The following is a 26,504-nucleotide window of genomic DNA, read 5'->3' as shown; positions in this document are numbered from 1 at the left end:
CATGGGCAGAGGTGTGCTCAGAGAGCACAAAACAGCTATAATTGTTTCAGGTTCCCAAGTGCTGTCCCTCCTCCTCCACCCCTGCTGTCTCTCCAGAGGTGTCTCTGGGTTGAAGTTGAATTGAAAAGTCATTTAACATAAATACTTTAACATGCCTTGGTCCCACAGGCAGTGGGCAAGGTAGCAAAGCTCCCAGCATGTTAGGAACAGCCTGAGGATGGCGTGCCATAGCTAATATCACTGCTGGCCGCAGTCACGGCTTGCATGCTTTTCTTTGGCAACACTGTAATTCCTGCTATACTTTAAACAAGAACAGACACTGTCCTCTAGGTTTCTCTCCATAAACATACACAAACTGGGCCAAACCCATTCCTCAGTCATGCTGAAGTAAATCAGAAGTAATCCCACTGACAACCATGAACATCGCAGTGAAGTTACACCAGCTGAGGACAGAAGTTGGACTGCTCTATGTGAAAGCTGTCACTTCCAGCCAAGCTGAAATGCTCATTTACTGCAGCACATGGATACCATTATTGTTGCTTCAGACTATGTTTGGGTGGAAGTCAGTGGTTAAACACCTGAAATCTCAGTAGACAAAGAGAAGACTATAAATTTTTATGACGGTAGAGTAGGAGATTGCAACATGTAGGTTCCATTAAAAAAAAAACACCAGAAACTATGTTATATTACATACTTTAGAGGTTTTGTCACTGAGTTGATTAGTATGACTTAGTTATTAGCTGTTACTAGAAGCTTTCCACTGAGAAATGGAATTAGAAATACCAGTTGCTGTATTTTTATTCACAATCTTGTTGAATTCATCTCAGTTCTCACAGATGCACAGAGAATGCCTCCTAAGGCTGGTTTATATGTTTAAGTATTTGCCTATTTCTTTGTTGGGGAAAAAAAATCTGAAATCTGCAGAAAGAAAAACCACTGTTTTGTCACAGCTGGGCTTCAGCTGCACATGGCAGCTCTGCTCTGGCAGCAGAAAGGGAAGAGGGCTGTGTCAGCCACACTGCTACTTGGGCAGTTGTAATTCTGATGACTGTGGTATTTATTTTCCCAGGCCAGCACTAGTACCCTAGTTTCTAACTCTCCAGCACCCCTTGACCTTCTCCTATCTTTCATTTTCCCTCATTTCTCTGCCAACCTTACAATTCTCCTTCACTTTGCATCCCCTGTCCAAGCACTGTGGTAACTACATTCACAGCTAGACAAAGGCATGGGATTCAGTAAGAAAACATGGACTCTCCCTTATCACCTGCTGAAGAACTCGCAAGTAGATGAGATATTAGAGCTCATGAAACACATTAATTTTATTCTGCCTGGCAGCTAGATCATATAAATCTTAAAAAGAGTTCTCTTTCTGTCCAATCTCTGAGTGGATTGGACAATGCCAGCATATACATGAGAGTATTTTAAGTTGGTGGGAGGAGGTGTTGATATGATGTGTACCTGTGGACTTGACTCTGAAATGCAATTTCTAGGTGTCTTTTAGACAACTAAACTCACTAGTCATCAGGGTCTAAAATCAGAACAGAAAAGAGCCTTCAGCATGACTGCAGTCCATCCATTAGAAATACAAAATAATGCTTTCATACAACCATTTGTAGTGTCTGTCCAGCCCTATTCCTGTAGAAAGCTCCCTGCTTCATCCTCTTCCTCCTGCTTCAGTTCCAATTTCATAGCTTAGCTGTACATCTCTAGCCAATATAATTAGTGAGATCCACCTTTTATCTGAATCAGGTGCCATTATGCAAGTTCACTGAGCAACAGCATTTAAAGGCAGGCAAAGCTTGAATTTAAGCACAGTGATTTCAGAAGGCAAGTTAGGAATTAAGATGAGCTTTTGAAAGTGTGGCACACCTCAAATCAGCCCGCTTCAGTGCTGGCTGCTGTAAGCATGTCTTGATGTTCCTCCAGCCTCTTTTAAAGCAAGCAGCTAAAGCTAATGCGCCAGCTGCAGTGCCTTCTCCTCAGCTAACATTACAGGATACTTCCAAGTCTTGCCTTTTGACCTGATCATGAAAGATCTTGATTAGAGCATAAAACACTGATAATATGAAACTTTCAATTGCTTTCGCATTTGCTGTTGAGCTTCGTGTGCCCATGGGAGACTGGGGGTGTTCAGGAGTTCACTGGTAATCTTATTTTACCCAGTTTTATTACCAATTGAAAAGTGCAGGGTTTAGGGGATTTTTTTTTTCTTGTAATGCTTTTGCTGTTGGAGAAATAAGAAGAAAACCAATTCCTTTTGGCATGGGAAGTGACGTTATATCTTATTTAATAAAGAGTAAATTTTATTGTACACCAAGTCAAGTTATAAACGCGATCTCTGTAAGTCGCACTTTTAATTACAAGGGGAAAAGTGGAATTAGTTCATTAACGCTGTGAAAAGGAGCAGTGACCTACTTGCCAAATGGCAAGGTGGAAATAATTAATCTGGTCAATTAAAAGGAAACCAATAAATTAAAATGGAAAGCCTTCCATGTGATGCCTTAAATTAGGGAGCCATGACTTCCAGAACGCATGTTTATTGTCAGACTTGATCCTTCCTTTTCTTGCTTGACTTGATTCTGTGTTTGGCAAGTCCTGTTAGAGGTTTGTGCGGTGTTCAGGGCTAACAGACAAATTCATACGCCCAGGCACATTTTGCAAAAGAGAGCTTGCAAGATCAAGCCCTTTATGAAATCCACCTGATGAAATGCACATCTTTGTTTCTTATTATCATATTACAAACCACCTTCTTCCCCTTGCTTTCCTTTGCTTTCCTTTCTTTCCCATCATTAAATGTCACTTGCCCTTCCTTGGGCTTTAGAAGACCCTGAGTTGCTGGGGTCATCTCAATCAATTTATGACCTTAAAAATGTGATCCACACAGAGACTACTGAGCTTCTGGAGCTGAACCCTAAAGTATACAGCATATTTGCTCTACAGAACTGGAAATAGTAAACCAGTTTCTTTTATATAAATACCAGCAATTCCTCTTGACATTTACAAGTACATAGTATTTTTTTACACACTGCATGATCTCAGAAGTGCTTAATAGATCAGTGAACTGTGTATCTGCTCAGCATGGATAACTACAAAGCCATCATCTGCCCTGTACCATCCCTCACAAAAGCTTAGGACATTTACATTAGCTCCTGTCAATCTCAAGGCCATAAATTGTGATAAATATGGGCTACTTACTGAATGGTTGACCAGTGCTCTGGTGCAGCCTACAGGAAAACATGAATGTTATTGTTTACTTTAACTAGGGCATATATCATACAGAGCCAAGGTCTTATTGTTTGTTAACATGAGGGTTGCTCTCATCAGAAACACTTTGGGGCACGTCCTGTTGCTAGGGGGGAAATCTAATTGAAAAGCAAAAGCTAGGCAGAGGATGGTCACAAAGTTTTACATCTGAGGCGTTAGAATTGGCAAGCACTAAAAATACAGTGAGAGAGCCAAGTCAGATGTTTCTGTGATGCGGTAAAAATAAGCAGTGCGTGCTGTAGCCCCTTCAGAAGGTGTGGGTTTGCCTTGTGAGGGGGAACAGTAAGAGATGGAATAAACAGCTGCAGCAAGAAATCAAATTCCTGGCATTCAGCAGCTCTGGTCCTCCTCCTCCTCCAAACCTACAAATCACCAGAGGGATTCCCCTCACCCTGGCTCCCTGCAGCAGCTCTGCACATTCACCAGGCAGCCCCCACAACATGATTTTAACTCCTCAGTGCTCACATGTTGATAGATTTCCTCACTAAATCCTTAGGACATCAGGATTCAGAGCTGAATTAAATACTTGCACCCGTTTTTACCATCTAAACCAGGAAATCACTGCCCGTGTCCAGCTGGGAATTTCCTCCTGGACAGGAGCTCCTATCAGTGACTAAATACAGGGGGGCAGCTTCAAAGGGTACAACACAGGAAAGGGACAGGCAAGGGAAAACAAATTTGTTTGCTGCAAATGAGCACAGAATATATAAAACCTGCCTTGGGGTATGAAACTTGCAAAACTCTGTTAAAATAATCAGGTTTCCCAATGCCTCTGTCAGCTTCTGCTGTAACACCCCTATAAAAACTGAGGTGGGTGTCATTGCTCTGTGATGAAAGCTATCCCAATTAGAGAGATAAGCCCTCCAAAAGCAGCAAAAGGGTTGTTGAGACCAGATATATAGGGAGGCTGCCCTGACATGGCAAGTTGTAAAAACATTGACAAAGTCAAGGGAAGTCCCACCACTCTGGTGTCCACCAGGAGCAGCTGTACTGTGCTCCAGACTGTGGATCCTGCTGGCTTGTGAGGTTTGCTCTCATCCTTCTATTCCACTGGCCAGCATCCAGCGGGTGTTGACTTTCATGTACAGACCCATCTCAGACCCGAATGTCCATCCAAGCTGTGTGATGAGACCTTATTCTTCCTGAGCATGTAGTGAAGTGGTCTCTTTGTGTACCATAAGCTTGGCCTCTGTAATGGAAATACCATCTCCCTTCCTCGTCCCCATGTGTTTTACCTCAGTGCTTTGCTGTCACAATTGACAGTGGTGGATTTGGTGAGATCAGCCCTAGCGCTGCGTGTAACAGCAGAACTGGTGTAGGAATAAACAAACCCCAATTTGTGTTTCATGATAGCAATAGTTCTCAAACCAACAGCCAAAGGGCAGGAGAGAGTCCGTCCGTTCAAGACGGACAATAAACCCAGCCATTTAAAACGTGTTGCCAGCAGCCCACTGAGCTCAGCAGCCTATTTCCAGGGCCCAAAACAGGAGGTAAAGGTCTGCCTCCTTGGCAGGGGTCGGGATGCTGCTCTTTGGTCCTTGAAACTGTAGCCTGGCCAGTTCCTCGCCCTCCGCAGGGGCAAGCAACCTTGTAATAGCAGTGATATACCCTCAGTGCATGTGCATGCTTTCATGTGGTGTCCCAGCTTGCCGTATCCTAAGGCAGAGATTCCCAAAGGTATTTGGAAACCTCTTGCTGAAATGGCAAGGCTCAGGTGCTTACACGCCACACAGATCTCAGCCTGAGGGTTCAATTGCTTCATTTGCAGTTGCTTCACCCCTGTCCTTGGGCCAGAGAGGGTAATGGCACAGGGGGCATAAAGATAACTATAAGCTGCTTCCATACTCAGAAGCTGCCCTTAATGGTTGCATACTTGAGGTCCTACATCCCCATCCCTGGGGGCGACAGAAGAGTTGCTGCCCACCCCACTGGGAGTTGTCTTCCAGCTCAGGGAATCCCTTTGCGTGTCCCCAGCCACAGACAAGCCCTGTCTGGGGCCAAAGGAGTGGAGTGGAGTGTGGTGCGCTTCAGTGGCCTGATCTGCATTTGGCCTTCCCTGTTCAGGAAGTTTGTATTTTTCCATCAGCCTCTGCCTCCTTATGCTATAGTTTCATCTTCCTCCCTTGCTCTTTCTGTCCCCATCACACCCACGCTGTACTTGTCTTCGTTTTGAAACTTAAACGTGTGCCTCTGAGCAAGCTTCTGGGCTGTGGCATGTTTTATGAGCTCCACGCCAGTGCTGGAGTGAGATTACAAGATGTCTGCTTTCCTTGCAGTCAAACTTAATATCCTGAGAAATGGGAAATTTTACTGAAATCCCGCAGTGCTGGCCAGGGCGTGGGAGGCTCCTCGCTGCTGTTTCCATCGTGGCTCTGTGGTTGTGATGAATGTGAAGAATTATCTGGCTTGAATAGAGTAATTTTTGGTGGGTTTTTATTTATCAGGCTGGCACAACTGCACTTAAGGTAATTTTGCCACTGCCCAGTTTAAACTAGTGAGAGGTCATGATGGGAACTCACGACGTGGAAAGATGAACAAACCCATAGGGAAAAATGTATGGTGAGAACTGACTGTGTTGCATGAAAAAAGACACTCAGCCTACTGAGTGCTGTGGGAAAACAAACAGAAATATCTGTGAGAAATAATCAAGAGGATATGAAATGCATGCTGATTCTTAGCTACTATAAATACTCATTGCTTCAGGGGAGCAAGGCAAGCCAGCGTCAGCTGAGGATATTAGCTACATGTCATGGACTGAAATATTTCTTTCTGTGTGAAGAAGAAAAGAGGTGGCTGTTACAACTGTTTTTGCAAGCAGAGCGGAGGCCAGGTCCCTTGGAGGCACAGGAGCACATCCTGGCTCCTCCATAGCCCTCCCTATGCCCCAGCCTGACTCCTTTGTGGCACCCACCCCGGGAAGTCCAGGCTTCCTCCAGTGCCTCTTGCGGGTGTCCTGTCCTGAGCCAGTTCACCCACTCAGAGCCTTTATCACACACCAGTGCCCTTGGTGCTGCCGGTGCTCCCGCTTGGCTGCTCCCAGGCTGGGTTTTGTCTCAGACGGGAGAAACGAGAAATGCGGCAATGTTACTCCCTGGGGAGCTCTTCACAGGGCTCTGCTGTATCAGCAGGATGCTCGGAGAGGGAAGGTGCTGCAGCGTCTGTACCAGAAGCACTAAGCTGGTCCCGAGGGCTGCACAACCACACGGCATTATCCAGCTGCAGAGTTAGTGACACATGACAGCAGGCTGGAAATGACCCACCTGTGAGATCCCCACCTCTGCTCTCTAATGAGTACAGGAGGGCTCTGAGGGAGAAAAGACAAGAGCAAGGAGCTCTCCGGAGGCAGTGCCACCAGGCTTGCTCCTCAGGTTGAAGGTAGAAACTGCCACTAATCCGCATTAAATGGAGATTGCTATTGTTAGTGCTACACTAGTGCCCAGGAAGGCTCCTCCAGGACCACATCAGATGGCAGGGATTCAAATGCAGGAGGCAAAGAAACTGGCAGTCAGGAAAATGTGTGAATGAATCTGTCTGTCTTTGGTGTCAGGAAATTAATGCCAGCTTCTTAGGGCACGGGAAATGACATTGGCTGCCAAATACAAAGTGCTCTGGATTTTATGGGAATGATTATGACAGTGAAATATTTTCTTAACTTGACCTTGGACCACAGACTAAATGGAAAGAAGTAAATTTGGCACTGCAATGCAAACTGAGCCACAGTAACTTATACCCATGGAGGATCTGCCCCTGCAGGCCTGCTCCATAGGACCAAATCCTGCTGTGTAAAGAAGGTGTAAATTTACACTGGTGTAAATTGGACCGTCTTTTGCTGAACTGGATGGAAGTACTGGGGCTTGCACTGGGTAAGTGTGAGCATAATTTAGTGCCTGGTGAGCACTGCTGCCTTGCAGAGGTCAGTGATATCCCGGCTGAGCAAATCACCAGCTTGTGTGGTGCTCTCACCATAAAACAGTAGTAGTGGTGAGCCATAAAGTTATCCCTGTTTTACCCCAGGAACACTGGATGGGGCTTGATAGAAGTGTGGCCTGAGGTGACAATTGGGCACTCTTAACCAGATCACATCCCTGGACCACCTACTGGAGATTAATTCACAGAGGTGCCAGGCATTAAACAACAACTAAATTGAAATCTCAGTTTTTGTAGCTCTGATTTGTACTCCTGGATGCTTCTAATGTGTTGATTACCAGTCTAGTCATGCTGATTTGCCTCCTGCCTCCAACGCCTCCTTAAATTCAAATGAAGAAATAGTAATTAGTATTATTACGTGTTTCTTTGAATGAGTTCTCACCCCAGATTAATACCCAATGGTTCTAGGTTCAAACAGCAAACATAACAGTGCCAGGAAACGAGATGAGAATCTGTTCTGCATTGTCATTCTGGGCTCATTTTCCGCAGTTTAATTCAAGAATACCTTTAGAAGAATAAAGTGGTACCACTTTATCAGTACAACACAGTAAGCAAAACTGGACACATATTTTCATCAAATAAAGGAGGAACATATCAGACAGGCAAAAATATTTTAGAAGGGGAAGTCAAACATTACAGCCTACTTTTGGTTTACTTCTCTGGAGTAGCTCCGTGGCAGAAGTGTTGTCCCAGAGGTTGCTTTTCTCACCATCCTGGAGACAAAGATGATTATTTGGGTTAAGCTCAGAATGAAAGCATTAGTTGTTTAGGCTTCTTCTGTAAATACAGATCTAGCTGGCAAATGGAAATCCAAGAAATAAATTGGTGCAGTCTTAAATGATGGGAGTTTAATACACATCCTCATTGTTTTCAAATGCAAAAGATAGGCGGTATCTATTTAACATGTCTCCTTAGGGAGGAATTATCTGATTTCTAACATAAGAAAACACTGAAGCCAAGGCAGAGGCCTGTTGTTACTCCATCTAGAAAAAAACATGTTCCTTTGAAATTTCATCAGCTGCAAAATCAATGCGTAGGGCTTCAGATTTCATAGAGGAATTTTACTGTGTTGTGTTTTTTTAGGTCCAAATTATAAAAATGCTGTAAATTCTATCTCAGGCTCTGCAAGTGAAAGGTTTAAGAGATTGTGTGAGTAAATCATTCATCCCTTCTGAATATCCTGCTGATAAAAGGGATCCCCTGATGTGATATGTACTGTCAGGTTTGAATTTGAAGCAGAGATTTTCTTTCAAGTTCCCTTTAGGGAATCTGTACATTTTACACTGAGTATTAGGATCACCTCTCTAAGCATGGAAAGGAAGTGAGAATGAGACCCTAAAGCCATACAGAATTATCACAAGGAGATAAACTAGTTTCTTTTTTTATTAAATTCTCTCATAACCAGCTTTATAACCTAGCAAGTCACAAGAATTTCACAGTACATTACACATGCTCACTTGCAGGCATTTCATAAGATCAGGGAGGCGTCTCTGTGTTTTCTGTCCTGGACTGAGCACAGAGGCAGAGGGCTGTGCTCCCACACCTCCCTTCCCAGAGACTCCATCCTGCTCTAACAGCTTTATATTTTGTTGACTGTTTCATTGCCATTAACTCTTGTTACTGGCATTTAATGTCTGTCAAAGCTCTAATCTGATTATTGGGCAGGAGCAGGCAAAGGCCAAGAGGCATCTAAGAGTGGCAAAAAGGAAGGTTCCACTGTGGCTGCTCTCATCTCTGCAGGAAGGGTGATTGCTATCTTGGACACCACTGTAAGGGTTCAGTAGAGAGAGCTGGGGAGGTGTGCTCATGCATGTAAACACTCCCTGTGGTAAAAGTAATACATATTTAGAGGAGCTCCAGTCAAGTCAGAGTCGTCCTCTGGACTGTACAGGTATGTCTAGGTCAGCCCTTAAGGGCAAGTTCTCCAAGGCGAAACCCATGTAAGGGTGCAAAAGGTGCACAAGGTGTGTGAGAGGCTTCACTGGTGCACAGCAGTGCCTGCATCACTGAGGTGGAGACACTGGTACCCAGAACTGCTCCCCGTCCCTTCCTCCCCCTGACAGGTGGTGTAAAAGCCTTGTTGCCTTGCCCCTCTTAAATACAGGGAAAACAGCAGCAGGGAGCTCCTGGGGAGCCAAAACCAGGCCAAGACTGGACCTGAGGGTTCAGTGATCTCTTCAGGGCAGAAGCTGCCCTGGATTACTGCTTTTTACCACTCATTTTTTGCTTCCCTTTTTATCTTCCTTCTCCACCCAGGAGGAGCAGCGAACTCTAGCATGGGTTAGGGAGAAAACAGGGACTGTTCTGTTACGCTTTCTGTCTGCAGCGACTGTCAGCTGACAACATTCGCACGGCCTCTTTCCCAGCGCTCTGGCTCGCCCGGGCCCACGGCGGGGGCCCGAAAGGGCTATGCGGGTCCAAGGATGCGGCCGGGGCCGTCCCCGCCTCCCCGGGAACGCCCCTCCAGGCCAAACCTGGCGTAGCAGCACCCTCTGTAGCACGGCCGAAGTACGGCAGCAGCCGCCCGGCCCCTCCCTGAAGGTTACCCAAAGGCATGTGCTGCCAGGGAAAGAGTAATGCCCCTTTGATAAATCAGGCGGTGATTCCTAATGGAGCTGTCTCCTCACCTGCCTCGTACTCGCGGACAGCCGCCCGGGTTCCGTTCGGCAGAGAGGTGGCTATCTCTCTGCGATCATGATGGCTGAAGGAGCAGTCGGGTGACAGCCATCGGAAGATGTGGTCCTTTTTTGTTTTATAAATGCAACACTCATTGACCCGCTCTGCAGGGGAAGAGTGAAGGATTTATGTGCGCTCTGAACCCCCCGTCCCTCAGCTCTGATGGAGAAGCAGACCCTCCTGCTCCGCATGGGAGCTGCAGTGATAAATACCACTGACAGCACAAGAAAATCAGATACGCCATGTCAGAGCTCCTGCTCTTCTGTGTGCTGGCTGCTTGAGCGGCCGTGAATCAGTGCAGGAGGACACAAAGAGCTCTGTGAGGCAACAGAGAAATGCAGTTAAGAAAAATCCGAGCTGTGCTCATTTTAATTTGGAAGGCGGCTGTTAGAAAACAGTTCAACCCAACAGGATCTGAGTGTTAGCCAACTCCTTCTGCCCTCTCCCACGGGAAAGAGGGCTATAAAATAAAACTGACTCATAAAAAGCTGTTAGTCAACCTGTTCCCTGCTTGTGACACAGGATGGCAAGGGTCCTAGATGCAGAGTTGGGGGGAAGGAGAAGGTAAGCAGCAAGAAAGGCTGGAATTCAGAGAAGAGGATGCTTGTCAGAGGACAAAGTTCAGATTGCTCAGAGCCAGTGTGTAAATTCATCCCAGAAAGTTTAAAAGTTTGTGGTGCTGAGTGGATTCCTATGTTCCAGAAGAAAACCTGGTGCTCATGTTTCCCAGTGGAGTGGCTGTCGGGATGTGAGTGTCTCTCAGGGTTGGAGCTGCACTGCAGGGGTGATCCTGTGCTACATGGATAGGAGGCTGTGTGGGCTGCTGCTGAGGGCCATGCCTGGCTGGATTCAGGTTTGGGATCAGGATCCCCTGCCGACTTCTATCTCTCATTGTGCAACAGCAACGTTTTCTTAATGTGCAGAGTGGTTGCACCATGGGAAAACCAGGAGGTTAGCTGTTTTCTACGCAGCATTTCAAGTGGATGGAAACAAGGGGGTTTGTCACTGGATTTGACTGGGGCTGTAGCATTCCAGTACCTTCAAGAAGCTGCTCTTGGTTGGCTTGAAATAGCAGCCTGTGAAAATGGGTGTTTTCTAAGGTGCCAAATTAAAGCTCATTGAAGTCAATGGGAACTTTTTAATTGGCTTCTTTGGGCTTCAGTTTGGGCTATAAACTATACTGAATTTAGGGGAAGAACCCCAAAAATAGAAACATTCTGGACTGAGTTGTTGGATTTGGCAGGTTCTGCTGTATGACTGGGCTTCATTAGTTTAAATTCAGGCAAGGTCTAGGAAAATTATGCTAATCAAAAGGTTCTTTGGAAAATGAATCCAAGTGTCTCCATTTTTCTACTTTATGGAAAAGCATCAGCCAAAAAAAGAGTTGTTTTGCTGAAAGTAAAGCCTAAAGGTTTGTCAGGACTGAAAGTCTCTTTTGCATTATTTAGGAATGGCTTCTCTGGGAGTGGTAAGTAGGTTGCATCGTCCAAATGAGGCGCAGAGGACTGCAGAACAGCTGTGTGTAGTATCAGTTACACCTCAGCGTTTCTCTCCCTGTCTCTCCCATACTGTGTGCACACACTTGGATATCCTTATCTTACTGATTACAGTCTGATTGATTGGAGCTGGGAGGATTTTAACACTAACTTGATTTTCACCATTTCCACACTTGCATAATCCTCCCCTAGGACACCAGCCAGGTTAATTTCTGCTGCTGGCTTTTATTGTCCATGTCCCCCCACCAGCAGAGAGTGACAAAGCCATGTGTGCCTGCTCAGAAAGGCCAGCCTGCGGTTCATGAGGGCTGACATGGCATCTCGTGTGGGCACTGACAAAGATGGGCACATGCGAACATCTGCACTGTGTGCCCTGGCTCAGTGCATTAGAGCTTCAGCAGGCATGGGCTGCACCTTGCCAAACCCTCCTCTACCTGTGGCTGCCATTAAACGTGGTGGATATGCAGGGAAAGCCTAGGGATGCCCCTTGCTGTGCTTGTGAAAGAACATGGAGGCTAAAGCCAATATGAATGTGTGGAAGTTTTGAACTTGGGCATCTAAACTAGGATGTTGTAAGTAAGTTACTGTGGAATAGGCTGTCCAAGTCAGCTTTTATTCTTGTATGTAACTTTACCTTTTTTTAGAGAAATATCATTTGTCTCCTTGTCCATCTTCTAAAGGGGCTTGTTTACCCTGTAGAAACACCCCTGACTTCTCCAGGGAAGACTCTAATGATGTTCCTCCCAGAACTATACAGGAAGACTCTTTTGTCTCATCTTTTATATCTGTCTGACTGTAAAGTCAGCCGCCCTTTGATTACTGAATCTTTTCTATTTGCTCTGACTGTGGAGCAGATCACAAGTGTCCCTGGCACCCATTACCTCTGCTCTGATGGTGGTGGCAGCAGACATTTGGTTAACTACAGGGATTTGAGCACCAAGGGGGTTCAGGGTGGGGCATGAAGTAAATCACATCTCAGGCCCTTTGTGCCTCCTCTGTTCACCCGCCAGTGCAAGTGGGCTGCTGACAGAGTAGTTAGAGGCCTTTGCTTGTGCAATGTGTGATGTAATTACTGCAAGGTTAACTGGAAAAAAACAGATGATCTGCCCACTGCAGTACAATACAGCCCGTCATCTGCAACACAGGGCAAGGTCTTGTAAGGTCTGAGGGCAAGAACATTCCCCAAGATGCACTGCAAGGACAAGGTACAAGAGAGGATGCTTGTACAAATAAAAAACTGGAGATTGCCCTCACTACAGTGATGATGTGTGTGTGGGAGGCATCTCACACTGCTCATCTTAGAATCATAGAATAGTTAGGGTTGGAAAGGACCTTAAGATCATCAAGTTCCAACCTCCCTGCCATGGGTAGGGACACCTCGATCTAACTGAGTCATATCACCCAAGACTCCATCCAACCTGGCCTTGAACACTGCCAGGGCTGGAGCATTCACAACCTCCCTGGGAAACCCATTCCAGTGCCTCACCACCCTAACAGGAAAGAATTTCTTCCTTATATCCAAGTTTAAGTTTTAACTTAGATTTCTTCCTTATATCCAAGTTTAAGTTAAAACTCTTTAAGTTTTAACCCATTACCCCTTGTCCTATCACTACAGTCCCTAATCCTATCCTATCTTATGGCTACTGATACCGTAACAGAGGGCTGAGACCAGCATTCTCCTTTCTCATGCCAAAAAAAGCAGAGGCTCTTGCTTAGGAATCTGTGTGTATCTGCAGCAGTTTGCCCTCCACAGCTCCCTGGGAATATGGTCAGATGTTTCTGGGTAGTGTTTTCTGTTTGCATTCTTTTAAATGAAAACAGTGGGTTTTGGTTGTGGACAAAAGAAGTGTGCTGGCTTAGGGTGCTAATTTAGGTGGATTTTATTGCATTTCCAAGGAGCATAAACTACTACTTGGTGTCCTCCCTTTTCTCTAAATAAAAATGAACGTGCTTTCCTTTAAAAATGTATTTTGTGTGTAAGTCACATACGATAACATTAAATGCAGCATAAAGGCGGTAATAAAACTGGTTGTAACATTTATATATTTTTCATGAACGAAGTGCTTTGCAGTTGGAGATGCTATAAATGCACACTTGCCTCTGGATGAAGAGACAGACACTGCAAAAGATGACAGCTGCATGACCCCAGGACACAGATCTTCTGGGCACAGGGCGGGCTGGCAGCTCTCTAGGACAAAAGAGGGGCTGGGGTGTCTGCCCGGGCATGCTGTGGCCATGGGAAGTAGGCTTTACTGAGGAAGAGGCTGTGGTGGACACGGTGGATAATACTGCTGTGGTGGGAGTAGACCCCATGCAGAAGTACCCATTGATGCAGCAGACGAGGAAGTGCCTGTCCCAGGTCTCCTCCTGTTCTGTCTCAGCTCTGGTGCTTCTCCCTCTCCTTTCAGCAACAGAGGCAACTCCACATTGGAGTTATGGTGTTCAGCATTACCCAAGCTGTTCAGAAACCTTGGGTTGTCTGGGGTGCAGTGTACTCAGGGAGGAAAAGCAGGTAAAAGCAGAAGGAAAAGGAAAATGCTGCTTGATATTTTCCCTAGGGTTTTCTGGTGTCTTTTTTGGTACCTCTGATCTGTTCCAACAGGCTGAAGCAAATTCCAGGCATGTTGACTGCCCTCTAGCCGTATCTTCTAAAACAGCCACGTCTTGCACAACACCACATCCTCTATGGGGACATTTTAGCCACGGGGAGCACAGCTGTTTTCCCTTCCCACCCTGCAGCAGAGGGCCCTGTGCCTGCCCTGGAGGCAGGCAGGATTGGGGTGTGCGTGCCAAGACCATCCAACCCTGTCCCCTCCGTTTCTTCGTAGTGGACCCCTGCATGGCCATGGAAAGTGAGAAAGCGATGAAGTGCTTTGTGTGATTAATCCCGGTGGCAGCGCCCCAGTGAAAGCCATGCAGTGGTTGTACGGGAGCTTCTAGAGCATCTGAACATCACCAAACAGCCATGGAAACATCTCTAAATTGCTCTCCATTAGAGGGCATTCAACACTTGGGCAGGCACTGCCCACTGACTTTTACAGAATACACTCGATGAATATTAAAATCAGGGCTGATGTTCCCAAAGTCATTGCCCATTACCGCGCTTCAGGCACCATTATGTGGCATGACTTTAAAAACTTCTTTTTTTTAAAGGTCATGCTGTTTATGCTGCATAATATAGAATGCAATTCCACTGTAAATTAGAAATGTGCTTTACAGCCTGCTGCTGTGCTTCACGGAGAGAAACAGAACTCAAAGTCACAGGTCTGCTCCTTGTGGGGAAGCAGTTGTGGGAAATGTTTAATATCACCATATTCGGGGGCTTTATGAACTAGTACTGAGCTCTGCAGGCCTCTCTAGACACCTTGCTACATCTCCTGCCTGCTCTCTTGGTTCTCTAGAACATTTTACCATTCTTGACACTGTTAAATGTGATTTTACTTTACTGTTATAGAAGTTTAGGGTAAACTGTAACATTACCTAACCCGCAGCTGCTTCCTTTAGCTACAGACAATATGCTCAGTCCTGAGAGGTTTCTCTCCCAGAGGATAGAGTTGATTTTCTGTATGTTGAAATGGTTGCAGGCCTGTTCAGTCCCCATGTAATCCTCTAGAAGGATTAAGTTTTCTATTGCTTTATAATAGAGCAACTTTTAAATGCTGTCCTCTCTCTTTCCAGGTAAACCACAGCACAGAAATTGGATTTTGAGGGACATGCAGTCTGATTCCAGAATTCCCCCATGACAGCCCTTCAGGGAGCCAGTATCAAAGGTTAAGCAAACGTGTTAAAGCCATAGGTAGTTCATCCTTACTGAAAAACCTTCAGGTCATGCATTGCTTCAGGAGGCAGAACACATGAACAGGAGAGCAGACACAAGGCACAGAACCACACTGTGTAAAAGAGCTGAAAGGTGGTTTTGTCTCACTTCAGTGTGGAACACGTAATATGGTGGAAAAATTACAGGGACACTGTTGAGAAAATACACTCACTGATGCCAGGGTGATGGAGATGCCACGTAGAGAAATTAAGCAAATAAACAGGGTTTCTGATAGGTGTTATGAGATGTAGGAATAGCAACACAAGGAGGAAACTGAAAAGAAGACTTCTATCTAAGGGTGTAAGTCATAAACCTTGCATGAAATGGAAGTTACATGTTTATTTGAGGAAAACAATTTCACATTCACAGTCTCTTACAAGAAACTGCTGTTATTTTAGGAATGGTATTTGGATCGAAGGGACAGGCCAGGCTGCAAACAGGACTGTGTTACTAAGTAAGCATTTGCTACCAAACAGGTCTGCAGAGCAACAGCTGCCACTGGCACAGTGCAGGCATGGGCACCTGGGGGTGCAGAGGCCAAGAGGCAGCACTGAGCTATGCCTCTGAAACCAGTTAGGTCCACTCATAACAAACTTTACTGCAAGGGCAGGCCTACACTGCGGTACCCTCCTAATATACATGGAACATACTCCCGGTCGCTGTATTAGGTATACAATCTGCCAGAATACTTGTGCATTATTACCAAATTAGCAAAAGGCAATGTTAATCTTTGTACGACTGATTTTTATCATAAAGCCATTTTTTGTGTTTAAATATACCATAAACATGGTCTGTAACACATTAAAAATACCGTGGAAAAAGCAGAAGAAAAACATTTCATACGGAGGCACAAATCAGAGAATTGAAACGACTGTTTCTTCAATTTTTGTGCTGAAAGAGGTGGGTAACAAATTCTTTTCAACTGTCAACCAATGAAAAGAATCTTGGTCAAAATACATATAAAATATATATTTCATATATATAATATTTTATAAAACTATGGTATTTCTGTACTGAAATTCTTGGTCAACACATCTTAAGGTGTATTTAACATGCCAGATTACTGAGAATGCCCCTACTTATTTGGTGCAGGTTAATTTTGTGCAAATGTTCTATTTTGCACTGGATGTTGTTCAAATACTGAACACAATCCTTAAAGGTAAGCAATCTAGAGAAACCCACCCTGCTATGGACTACCAGGGTGAGCACCATCTTATAAGCATCAGAAAAGCACGGACACAAAGTTCTCATTTCAGCTATAGGGAATCACATTTAGGGAGTCCATCCAGTTATCTTGTACATCAGTGCCCTCAAAAGCCTGGCCTCATAGGTAACTGTGTTTTTTCCACTGTGCAACCTCTTCTCTTCAAGGGGCTGCTCAATGACAGCTGGAATGTTTCTTCCATACAGCTCACATTGCTTCAGAAACTGAATGCACTCTTCAATAACACTGTCACATAGCATGATCATGTGCTTGGACATGTTCTCCAGCAAGGACAGGAAACACCGTTTGGCGTAATACCATGTATCAGTGCTCAGTTTTTTGTTATACGGCTCCAGGCTTTTAATGACCCTTGTTATGCCAAAGTCATAGTTTCCCTTCACGCAGTAGAGGGTCCCGATGACTAGATTGATAATGCAAAAATGGTAGATATTTTTATCAGGATTATTATAAGACATCTGCTCTTCTCCCTGCTCGATCTTTTTCATCAGTTCCTCCGCGTCTTCATTCTGGCTTGTCAGGATGTAGGAGACACAGAGGTTAGCTAACACAATGGCACTAACATCAAGAATGTTGTCATAGTGCTTTTTAACTACTGGTTCGTAGAAGCTAATAGCCTCTTTATACTTGTTGTCTTGCATGAAGAGCACATGAGCCACGTTGAGCTTCCACACCTCGTGTTCGTTACAGAACTCCACTGATTTGCGGAAAATCTTTTCTACCATTGCATAGTTCTTCATGTCCCAGTAGATCTTTGCCTGGGCCATCAAGACTGCTACATATTTATCCAGAGTCTCATCATACTCATTAACTGCCCTTTTTACAGCTTCATCATCCCAGTTTTGCCTAGCTTCCTGTACTTGCTTCATGAGTTTTCTCAGCTGCTCAGTCATCATGCCTGCTGAATCATCTAACTTGCAGAAAGCTTCCTCAGGGGAAGTTTGACAAGTAATAATAGCATCCAAGAAGTTGTACAAGTAAGGTGTGAGCAGTTTGTAGGTCAGATGGGCATTCTCTGCCAGCACATCAGCTGCCAGGTCATAGTACTGATGCTTGCAGTAGAGGAGTAGCAAGTTTCCGAAAGTTTCTGGTGGACAGGGGTTCTGCAGCAGAAGAAACTGCAGCTTCTCAAACCCTTCAGTGGGTTGGCTGTCCATGTTCATTAATGCTTGGTTGTGCAGCGTGACTGGATCCAACTCCTCTTCAGCCCTTGGTGGCATATCTGTGAGAGCCTCCTGGGCTGCTTTCAGGTTGTGCAGTTGGTACTCAATGGCTGCCTTGAGGTTGAAGGCCTCCACCAGGGCCGTGCGGTGCAGGAGCATAGTGTTGCCTACGCTGCGGACATCAATGCCCTCGGTGGTCATGCCCACGCTGAGCTCTGGGTGCTGGTTGATGCCACGCTCTATGATATCGGAGATGTGTTTGAGGGCAGGGGCATACTGCTTGGCTGCATAGCAGCAGAGCGCCATGTTGTAGGACAGCTCAGGGCTGTATCCCAACACTTGCATGGCACCAGCGAACTTGCTGCTGGCCTCTTCGTGCCGCCCCTGCTGGTACAGCAGGCAGCCCAGGTTGATCTCGGCGTCAGCCCGCTCCGAGGGGTTTTCGGCCGCTCCGGGGCCGTCGTCCGCAGCGGCAGCGAGGGCCTCTTCCACCAGGCTTTTGGCCGCCGCGAGGTCTCCCTGGGCATAGTGGATGGCCGCCTGCAGGCGCAGGGCACGGCCCTGGTAGGCGGGGAGGTCCAGCAGCGGGCTGACGGCCCGCAGGGCTTCACTATAGAACCCGGCCTTGTAAAGAGCCTGCGCCAGGTAGAGCCGGTACGCCTCCAGCTCGGGGTACAGCGCCACCAGCTGCTCGTAGCATTCGGCTGCCGCCGCGAAGTCCTGCAGCTGGTAGTGGCAGTAGCCCAGCAGAGACAGGCCGCCACGGGAGCGGCAGCTCCTCTGCAGCTCGCGGCTCAGCAGCGACACGGCCTCCGCGCACCGCCCGCCGGCAATCAGCCCGTAGACGACGGCCGTGTACTGCCCGTCCGGCAACGGTGCGGCCTCCATTGCCGCTGTTACGGCAACAGCCGCGCCAGGGCGGAAGGCCGAGCTGCACCCGTGCCCCCTGCTGCCGTGGTAACGGCGCCGCCAGAGCGGAAGCGCTCCCCCGGACGCTGCCGATGCGAGCGCGGGTACGTACGGCTGGTGCGCCGCCGGCTCGCCGCGGGGCACGCCGGGAGCTGTAGTGCCCGCGGCGGAGGACACGATGAGAGGGATCTCTATGGGGGCGAGAGTAGGCCTGGGCCCCCTGTGCTGCACTCTTCACTTCCCTCCCTTCTGACAGCCCGCCTTCCGGCCATCTGCTGCGGGTGGCGCGGCCGGTGTGTGCCGGTCTGTGCCGCCGCCGTGGTGTCTATGGGAGGTGGTGCCCGCGAAAGGAGCTGTGTACTCAGATGTTTGACTGCCCTTCGTGCTTTTCCCTCCCGAGCAGTGAAAGGGCTGTTCTGTGGAGATTACAGATTGTCTGAGAGTTCACTCCTCCTGACTGCGCTGCCAGCTGGAAGGAATAAAATCAGAACCAGCTCCTCTAGTTTCCTCATAAATGTTGTGTAGAAGTTCTCTCCAGCAGCGAGTGGTAGCGTAAAAGCACGGCCTATGCTAAAAATGCAGTCCTGGAACACAGGCCAGTTGGTATTTTACTTCTGTCTTGGGCTTTTTGGACAGGAAACATCCCCGTTACAGCCTAGCAAACTCCAAAGATTAGGGCTGATGCAAGGAAGGATGTTTCTACCTTAGCGCAGTCTGTCAGCTCTTCTGCAGCTGTGAAAATGTAGAAGAAATAATTTCCAACTTTTCTGAAATTATTTTCAGCAATGTAATTGTTCTTTGAGGGGATATTTCCCTTCTCCCCCTCCCCCCCAGTATTTCTACTGACCAATGGCATATCCAGTATCACAGACTCTACAGCCTGGGCAATTTCTGTGCTTGTAAATAACTGTTGGAGTCACCAGCCATGTGTGGTTTTTGGTCATTCCAGGCTAATGCCAAATATCCAGCAAGGTTACATTTGCTCCCAGGAACAAGGGCTGCAAGGTCCTGTTTCAAAAATGGTATCTGGGTTGCTCAGTCTCATGTGTTCTCATGCTCTTCTCTTTGCATGAGTCAGTAATTGGGTTCCATACATACATATATATAAATATATATATACCTGCCTACAGATACCTAGGTTGGACGGGGCTTTGAGCAACTTGCTGTAGTGGAAGGTGTCCCTGCTCATGGCAGCAGGCTTTAGAACTGGGTGATCTCTAAGGTCCCTTTTAATCCAAACCATTCTATAATTGTATGATTCATCCTGGCAACACTATTTTAAGGTAAAATAGTAGTAATAAAAAAATCACAGCAAACCATTAAAATTATTTATTATTCTTTTTTTTTTTTTTTCTTTTTAGAGAGACCAATAAAATCGAGTTGTTAATTTCAAAACCATGCTCTAAAAAGCTGAATCAGCATTGTTTGATCTACTAAAGCAAAACAGTGAGGGTAATGGTCTTAAAATGCAAAAAGAAAAAGGATCCAGAAGTCTGAAGTTACACATTTGGAAAGTACATAGGGTTCACTTGCATTAGAACATACACACAGTATTTCTGTGCGTGTGTCAGTTGTTTCCCATAGGCAAAGGTTCAGAGCTTATATTCCCCATACAACTACAAGTGACCAACATGCTTCTAAATGGGTAATTAAATACAAAGTAATCCAAGAAAGAAAAGGTAATAAGCAATATATGTGATGTATTCCAGTCCTGGCACATTCAAGGCATGGAAGTCTGGAGTCTCATTTCAGCTGATTTATACCCCCCACGTCATTGTTATATTAGAAACCATTCACATGATTTTACTCTTAAAATCTTCTGTTTCTTTGTTAAAGCCAATAAAAATCTCCTCGCACTACATTTTCTTGCCCAGAACTCTAAGCATTGGTAGTGTCTATTAGTATATTTTACATAACCTTGAAATAAACCTGTTCGAAAATGTCACTCAATGCATAAATGTTCTATCAGTAACTAAAATGGTTTTAATTTTATGAAGGGAAAATAAGTATTTGGCGTGTAGGCTGAAACATGCCTATTTTCCCACCAGGATTAATTAATCTAAATATTACAAGTTGCATTAGGCACTGCTGGTTGCAGTTTTCAAAAGTAGTTTGTGAATACTAGCATTGGCTTTGATGATAACTACAGGCACATTACGAGATTGCAGTGCACTATAAGAGGGAGCAGTTAGGAAGGTCACCAGTCCAGAAAAGTGCACCTGCTGTACCAAGGGCACCATCTGCAGGAATACCTGAGCTAAAATGAAACATACTCGTCTACTCTATGGTTGTTTTCTGCAGGGTACAAACCATAGCAACGACCTCCTCAGTGCAGTAGGGACTGGCTGTGACAGTGCTGTATGGGGAGTTCAGTGTTCAGTTGCCACCTGAGGCATCCAGCTTAAACTTCTGTGTGCTGCTGCTGTCTGGCCGTGTAAGTGTGAGTCTGCTTTGGAGCAGGAGCAAACCTGGCTCCTGACAGAAAGAAGCAGATGTCTTCATCTCGATTGCAATTTGAAGCTGTTCTGTTTTGCCTGTAGGTAAGGAAATCGTCTGATTTTACTACTCAAAGTATGGCCAAGGATACCTCTTTCACTTCTTGTTCTTGGGAGGAAGGACATCTATCTGAACCACAGTAGGAGAGCCTCTACCCCAGGGCTCCTTGCCTTGGACAGTGTTAGCTTTTCTGTTTTTCTGGTGGGGTCACAGTGTTGTGTTGTAGGGGACACATTTCATTCCAGCAGGATGTGCATACAAGCCCCTCCTGAACTCCTCTACCAAAGTCAGCTCTGTGCATCTCCCAGGAGTGAAGCAGGTGCTTGGGCTGTACCCAGCAGGCATCCTGTCTCCCTGCTGGACACACTCCTTTGCTTATGGAGAGGGCAGGAGACAAGCCCACCCTTGTGACTCCCCACAGACTGGTGGGGAATGTGCAGCTGCAGTTTGAAATCTCCTCCAGATTCAAGTAGGATTTGAATGTAAGGCTCCTTCCCAATTATCCTATGTAATGCTAGGGCACTTACACAGGAAAATAGAAGCTTTTCTTTTTTATGGGAAGGAAAATTTGATTTTGTTAAGCGGTCTCACAGGTGGGAGTCCTGAGTGGAATTACTGTGTGACCTGACCCATCTTTGAGGATGGGGATGAAAACCCAGGTTTTCTCCTGAGCATGTTCTGTTGATAAAGGGCTGCTGGCTGGCCTCTGTGAGACTGCACAGCCTGCAATTCAGAAGACAAGAAACCTGACTGAATTCAGGCTGCCATTAGCACTAGTGAGTGGGACACCTAGAAACAGGCATTGCTGTTGAACTAGCTCGAAGCAAATTTGGGGGAGAATTAAGCCCCTGTGACCCTATAGATGATCCACATGCTCACCACAGTTTAGCACTGGAATTGTAAATGAGGGCTAGAGCCCTCATTCAAGGCCAAATTTCCACTAACTGCTGGGGCAAAAAAGCGATGACTTGTTTTTTGCTGAGGCAGACCAGATACGTTGGGCACCTCCAGGGAAAGGCCAAGCAATGTTAGCATTGTCCTGGGTAACAGTGGGTTCTCTGTCCTCTTCTGCTTATGCCCTCTAATTTGCCTTCACCTCTTGGGGACCTGTGCTTTATGTGCATTCACATAACTAAGCCAATCTCAATGGGTTTTGATCTCCCCTTGTGCAGTGAGCAGAGAAATGAGTAAAAGACAGATAATGCCTATTTAACAGCCTAGAGAGTCATCTGTGCACATTCTGGAAGCGTTTGGCAGAACTGACTGGAGTACTGGGAAATGTTGCCCTATCAGAAATGATGAAAAGCAGGTATAATTTCTGTCTATCAAGCTTGTAAGCACTAGCTAAAAAGTGGTTTTCACCATCTTAAAACATGAGAAACCTGAAATATGTTTCTTTACTATACCGCATGTTTCCACAAAGAATCCTCTTTGTCTCACAAAAATGCAAGTCTGTTGCCAATTCCCTAGCTAAGTGTTAAAAAAAAAAAAGTATGAGGTGTTTTTGGTTTTTTTTGGTTGTTTTTTTTTAAGATTGAGCTCTTTCACTTTCAGAGACCAAATGCTGTTCTGAGGTGCAGTACTGTTTCCCCTGCTTTCAGTAGGGTTGCTTCAGTTTGCCTGAGAACAATTTGATAAAGATCTAGCAGTGCTCTCTCCTTTTCTTCCTTGTGATGGAGGAACAGAACCGTAACATTAGTCAGCAGTTTCTGAATTTTGACCCACAATAGCAAAGATACCGAAAGACAGGAGAAATAGATGGAGGCAATTACAAACAGTCACTTGATTGATGGTTGACATTGTTAGAGCTTCAGCTGTATGTCAGGTTGTGGCCCTGCTGCATCCCCATCCCTGCACCATGGGTGTTGCCATGGGCAACAGTGCACTGAAGCCAATAAAAGGGAGAGGAAATGAGGGGAGCCTCAACCTTGGGGGAAGCTGGAGGGTACACATTATAAATTATGTTATACTTAGCAATATGCAATATCAAAATTCAGGAAAGGTGTGTGTACCTGCCAGAATTATGGCAGTTCCTCGTATCTGTTTTTCCTATAAAGTACGGGTGGTAAGTTTTGTATGGCTTGCTGCTTGCTATCTTATGTGTGTCTTTATTCAGGGAAGAAAGAAGTGGTAAAATAATAGCAGAAACATTTCCATTCGGTGCATGTATTCTCTGCTGTGCAGTCTGCATTTCTGCTTCTTTCTGCTACAGAAGGTGATGTGGTCCAATTACATACTAACAGATTGGTTTGCAGTGGTACTGCTATCTCCAGCTGTTCTCCTGTACACATGATCCCTACCACAGAGCGGGTTTGTTTTGCTGTGGTTTGTTTGGGAATTTTTTAAAGAGTAATCAATAGATTTGCTGTTTCTGTTTGATTGTCAGACAAATGTAGTCAGCTTTTCAAAGGTGTTAATGACTCACTTTCCTTAGGAAGGTGGAAAGCTCTTTTTAGCATCTGGTCAGCTGGGCCAGGCCCTCATTTCCATTAAGTTGGTGTTAGTTCAAAGTAATTCCATTGAATTAAATGGAGTTTGACACAGGTGTTAAGACTTAGCTGAATCCAGCTTTAATTTCTGCTGCCAGACAACCCTATATTTAGAATCCCATTTTTCATGGAGTACAAAGGCTTTTTTTCCTTATGAATGGGAACTCATAAGCACTGCAGCATGACTCCTCTTGTGTCGGGTCATGCAGCAGAGAAAGCACCCTGAAATCATAGATCACAGTTTTGCTACACTAGTGATCTTTGCACTAATGGAAAGAGACCGACTTTCAGGTAATACTAACATCATCACAGAACTAGACACAGCTGTTTTTGTGACCCATCATGTTTGATTAGATTTTTCTGAACACCTCTGCCACAGACATCTCCATGTAAGCCTTGACTGGTGCTGGGCTAGCTGTAATAGCATTTTAAATTGTATTGAAAGAGAAGGAAGAGGCAGTCACTCCAGTATGGTCATATTCTTCCTCTCCATTTCAAAATAGAAATTTCAGTTGGAAATTATACTGGAAAGGCTCATCCATGGTCTAATTTTCAATGTAATATAAACCTGAAGGACAAGGCAACAGACTTCCTTTTTTATTTGTACTGTATTTTCATTAAAGCCCATTACTCTTTTTTTTTTTTTTAAAGTTAACATGTTAAAAGAGTATTTTTTAAAAGAAAAAGAAGAAATCTCTGCAGTATTTTGCCTTTATGCAAACCTTCCTTTGCTAAGAAGTTTACTGCATCGTTAATGTGAATTTCTCAGGGAAGCAGGGACAGGTTGGTGCTTTTAAAGATAATAAAGTTTGTTTTTTAAATGTAGCAAAGGTAGGCAATCCTAAAGGCCCTGATCAATCACTAAGAAGCTTTGTTGTAAAAAAATACTTCTTTAGAATACAAAGCAGGCTTTTCAGAACATTCAGGCATAAAAGAGAAGGGAAGAGAGAGAGGGACATCACAAAAGCAGGCATAATTGATTCATAACATGTACTGAAGAGATGCAAAACAACAACATAATTACATACTATTCTGTTTTCCTGCAGCTCCTTGCATATGAATTGACCAGCTTGCATCCCAGTTCTGCTGTGTTTTATTAATTTTATTAAGCTGTAAGTTCTTATATTTCAGTCTGTTGTCAGCTTTACAGATTTTTACAGCAGCAATTGAAATGTAGTGGAGCTGAATGAATGCTTCTTATGCTGAGTCTTCCATGTCACTCCAGATACCAGCGCAGTCTCACCGCAGGCCTTCCTTTCAGTCCCACTAAGCCCACTAAGTAAAAGCAAACTATGCTGCTATCAAGATAATATCCAATCAATTAAGCATGCTTTTGAAAGCATTTCTTAAAAAAAATGGTGGGCCTAAGCTTACCAAAACCTTTCAGACAGCTCCTACCGTAAAGCGACGCTGACATTTGCAGGATTAATTTATGTCTTTGAGAGACACAGTAAAGCTAGAGGAAAGGGAGGACGAGGATGCTGCCTGAGAAGGAAGTCTTTTTTGGTGCAGCTCCTCCCATTTACCTCTGTTAACCGCCACAGAGTCCAGCATAGGCTTCAGTTTCACATTCAGCTTCACCAGACTCTGGAAGAAGATTAAAGAGAAAAAAATACTGATAGTATTTCCACTCCTTTGATGGACAGACCAGGGAGTAACAGGGTAAAAAGAGTTTAATCTGCGCCATGTGCCAACCCTCCACACCCCCAGCTGTAAACTCCTGTGCAGATAGAGCTTATTGTTCCCATGGAGATCTCTTTATGTCACTTGTTTTACCTGAGGCTTTAAGCCACCAAAAATGTCAAAAAAACCAGCACATAAGGTGGCAGAGTGGCTGCTCGACTACTTTAGCTTTCTTGTAATCCTTAAAGACAGCCCTTCTGAAGCATCCTCCAAGCGCCTGAGACTGTCTGGTTGCTGACATCTGTGAGCCAGAAGTCCTGTGTCCAGTTGGACAAAGCTGAAAGAACTTCTGAATTCTCCCTAGTTGCTAGAGTCTTATTTCCTGGGGATGAGTAAGCCACAGCCGTACTGTGCTTTCCAAAGCTGGCAAAAAATAAGTTAGTATGTGCTCATAATAAATAAAAAAACAGATAGATAGATAAGTTCTTATTTTAGACTGCACTAAAATCACCTCTTTGCTACATACCCAGTCCAGTGTTCACAGGAGCCAGTAAGAACATGTTATCCGTTTTCAGCTGGCTGTGAATCAGCCCCTAAACTATGTAATTCCTGCACACCTTTGCCAGAAGTTTATTTTACTTTTCTGTTTAGTACCAAATTCCTATGTGGAAACCACAAGTGCTTCACTTGGTTTTGTTCCTACATTAAAGAGAGACAGAACCTTGTTGACAGCAGCACCTGGATGTGAAGAAAGGGTTAAGCAGTTACCTCCCAAGGGGTCGTGTAATGTGCCCTTTCAGGACAGAGGACTATTATTCTTTTGTGGCTTTCCTGATCAACAAGAAGTGAGTTTTGCTGGGAGCTGGGTATCATGTTTTCTCTGATAGCTTGGAAGCTACGTATTTGTCATTTGAAATAAAGGATTAGTGCAAGATAAAAACCAAAAGTAATGATGGAGAAGACAGCAAAAGTTATTCTTCCAGAAGGGAAGAAAATTATAAGGAAAAGAAGGAAAGGGGAAACAGGTACCTTTACAGTTGATAATTTTCATTGTTTGTTTTAAATAGCAGGGTTAACAACAACCACTTTAATGGTCCCTGGAGCCCAGACACCACTGAAAACCTGGATTTTTTATAGCTACTCTGCAAGCCATGGGAGCTTGGTTAGCTGCTGAAGTAAGTCTTGCTAGATTTTTAATTGAGCTATTATATGATAATTAAGGGTTAATGGCCTGATTTTAAGATGTGCTGAAAACTTGCAGTTTCAGTTGACTTCAGTAGCAAATATGAATGCTCAGCACTTCTGAAAAATCACGCCATGGATAAGAAGCTGATTTGTATGGAACTTGAAGCAAATCTGCTTGAAATTATTTCCGTGGAGTATGGCACAGAGTGGGCAGATAATTTTGCAGCCTTGGGCCTG

The 26,504-nt window shown here is 45.1% G+C and overlaps 2 protein-coding genes across 3 annotated transcripts in view; both read right to left on the bottom strand.

Moving 5' to 3' along the window:
• Positions 1-15,893: 15,893 nt before the first annotated feature.
• Positions 15,894-18,571, bottom strand: IFT70B (intraflagellar transport 70B). Its single transcript, XM_061379460.1, has one exon. The coding sequence runs from the start codon at positions 18,451-18,453 to the stop codon at positions 16,453-16,455; it is 2,001 nt and encodes a 666-aa protein (XP_061235444.1). The 5' UTR covers positions 18,454-18,571; the 3' UTR covers positions 15,894-16,452.
• Positions 18,572-19,769: 1,198 nt separating this feature from the next.
• Positions 19,770-26,504, bottom strand: part of PDE11A (phosphodiesterase 11A) — a 141,249-nt gene continuing 134,514 nt past the window's right edge. For both annotated transcript variants that reach the window (XM_061379535.1, XM_061379554.1), the window contains one exon: positions 19,770-25,046. In XM_061379535.1, the coding sequence (XP_061235519.1) occupies positions 24,885-25,046 (162 nt within the window). In that variant the 3' untranslated portion in view covers positions 19,770-24,884. The remainder of the gene's footprint in view (positions 25,047-26,504) is intronic.

This window comes from Neopsephotus bourkii, unplaced genomic scaffold, assembly GCF_033783945.1.
Source record: "Neopsephotus bourkii isolate Nb327-2 ecotype Australia unplaced genomic scaffold, CSIRO-AGI_Nbou_v1 NB_196, whole genome shotgun sequence".
Classification (NCBI taxonomy): domain Eukaryota; kingdom Metazoa; phylum Chordata; class Aves; order Psittaciformes; family Psittacidae; genus Neopsephotus; species Neopsephotus bourkii.
The sequence above is the reverse complement of the archived record's forward strand: the minus strand, read 5'-3'. Positions and strand labels throughout refer to the sequence as shown.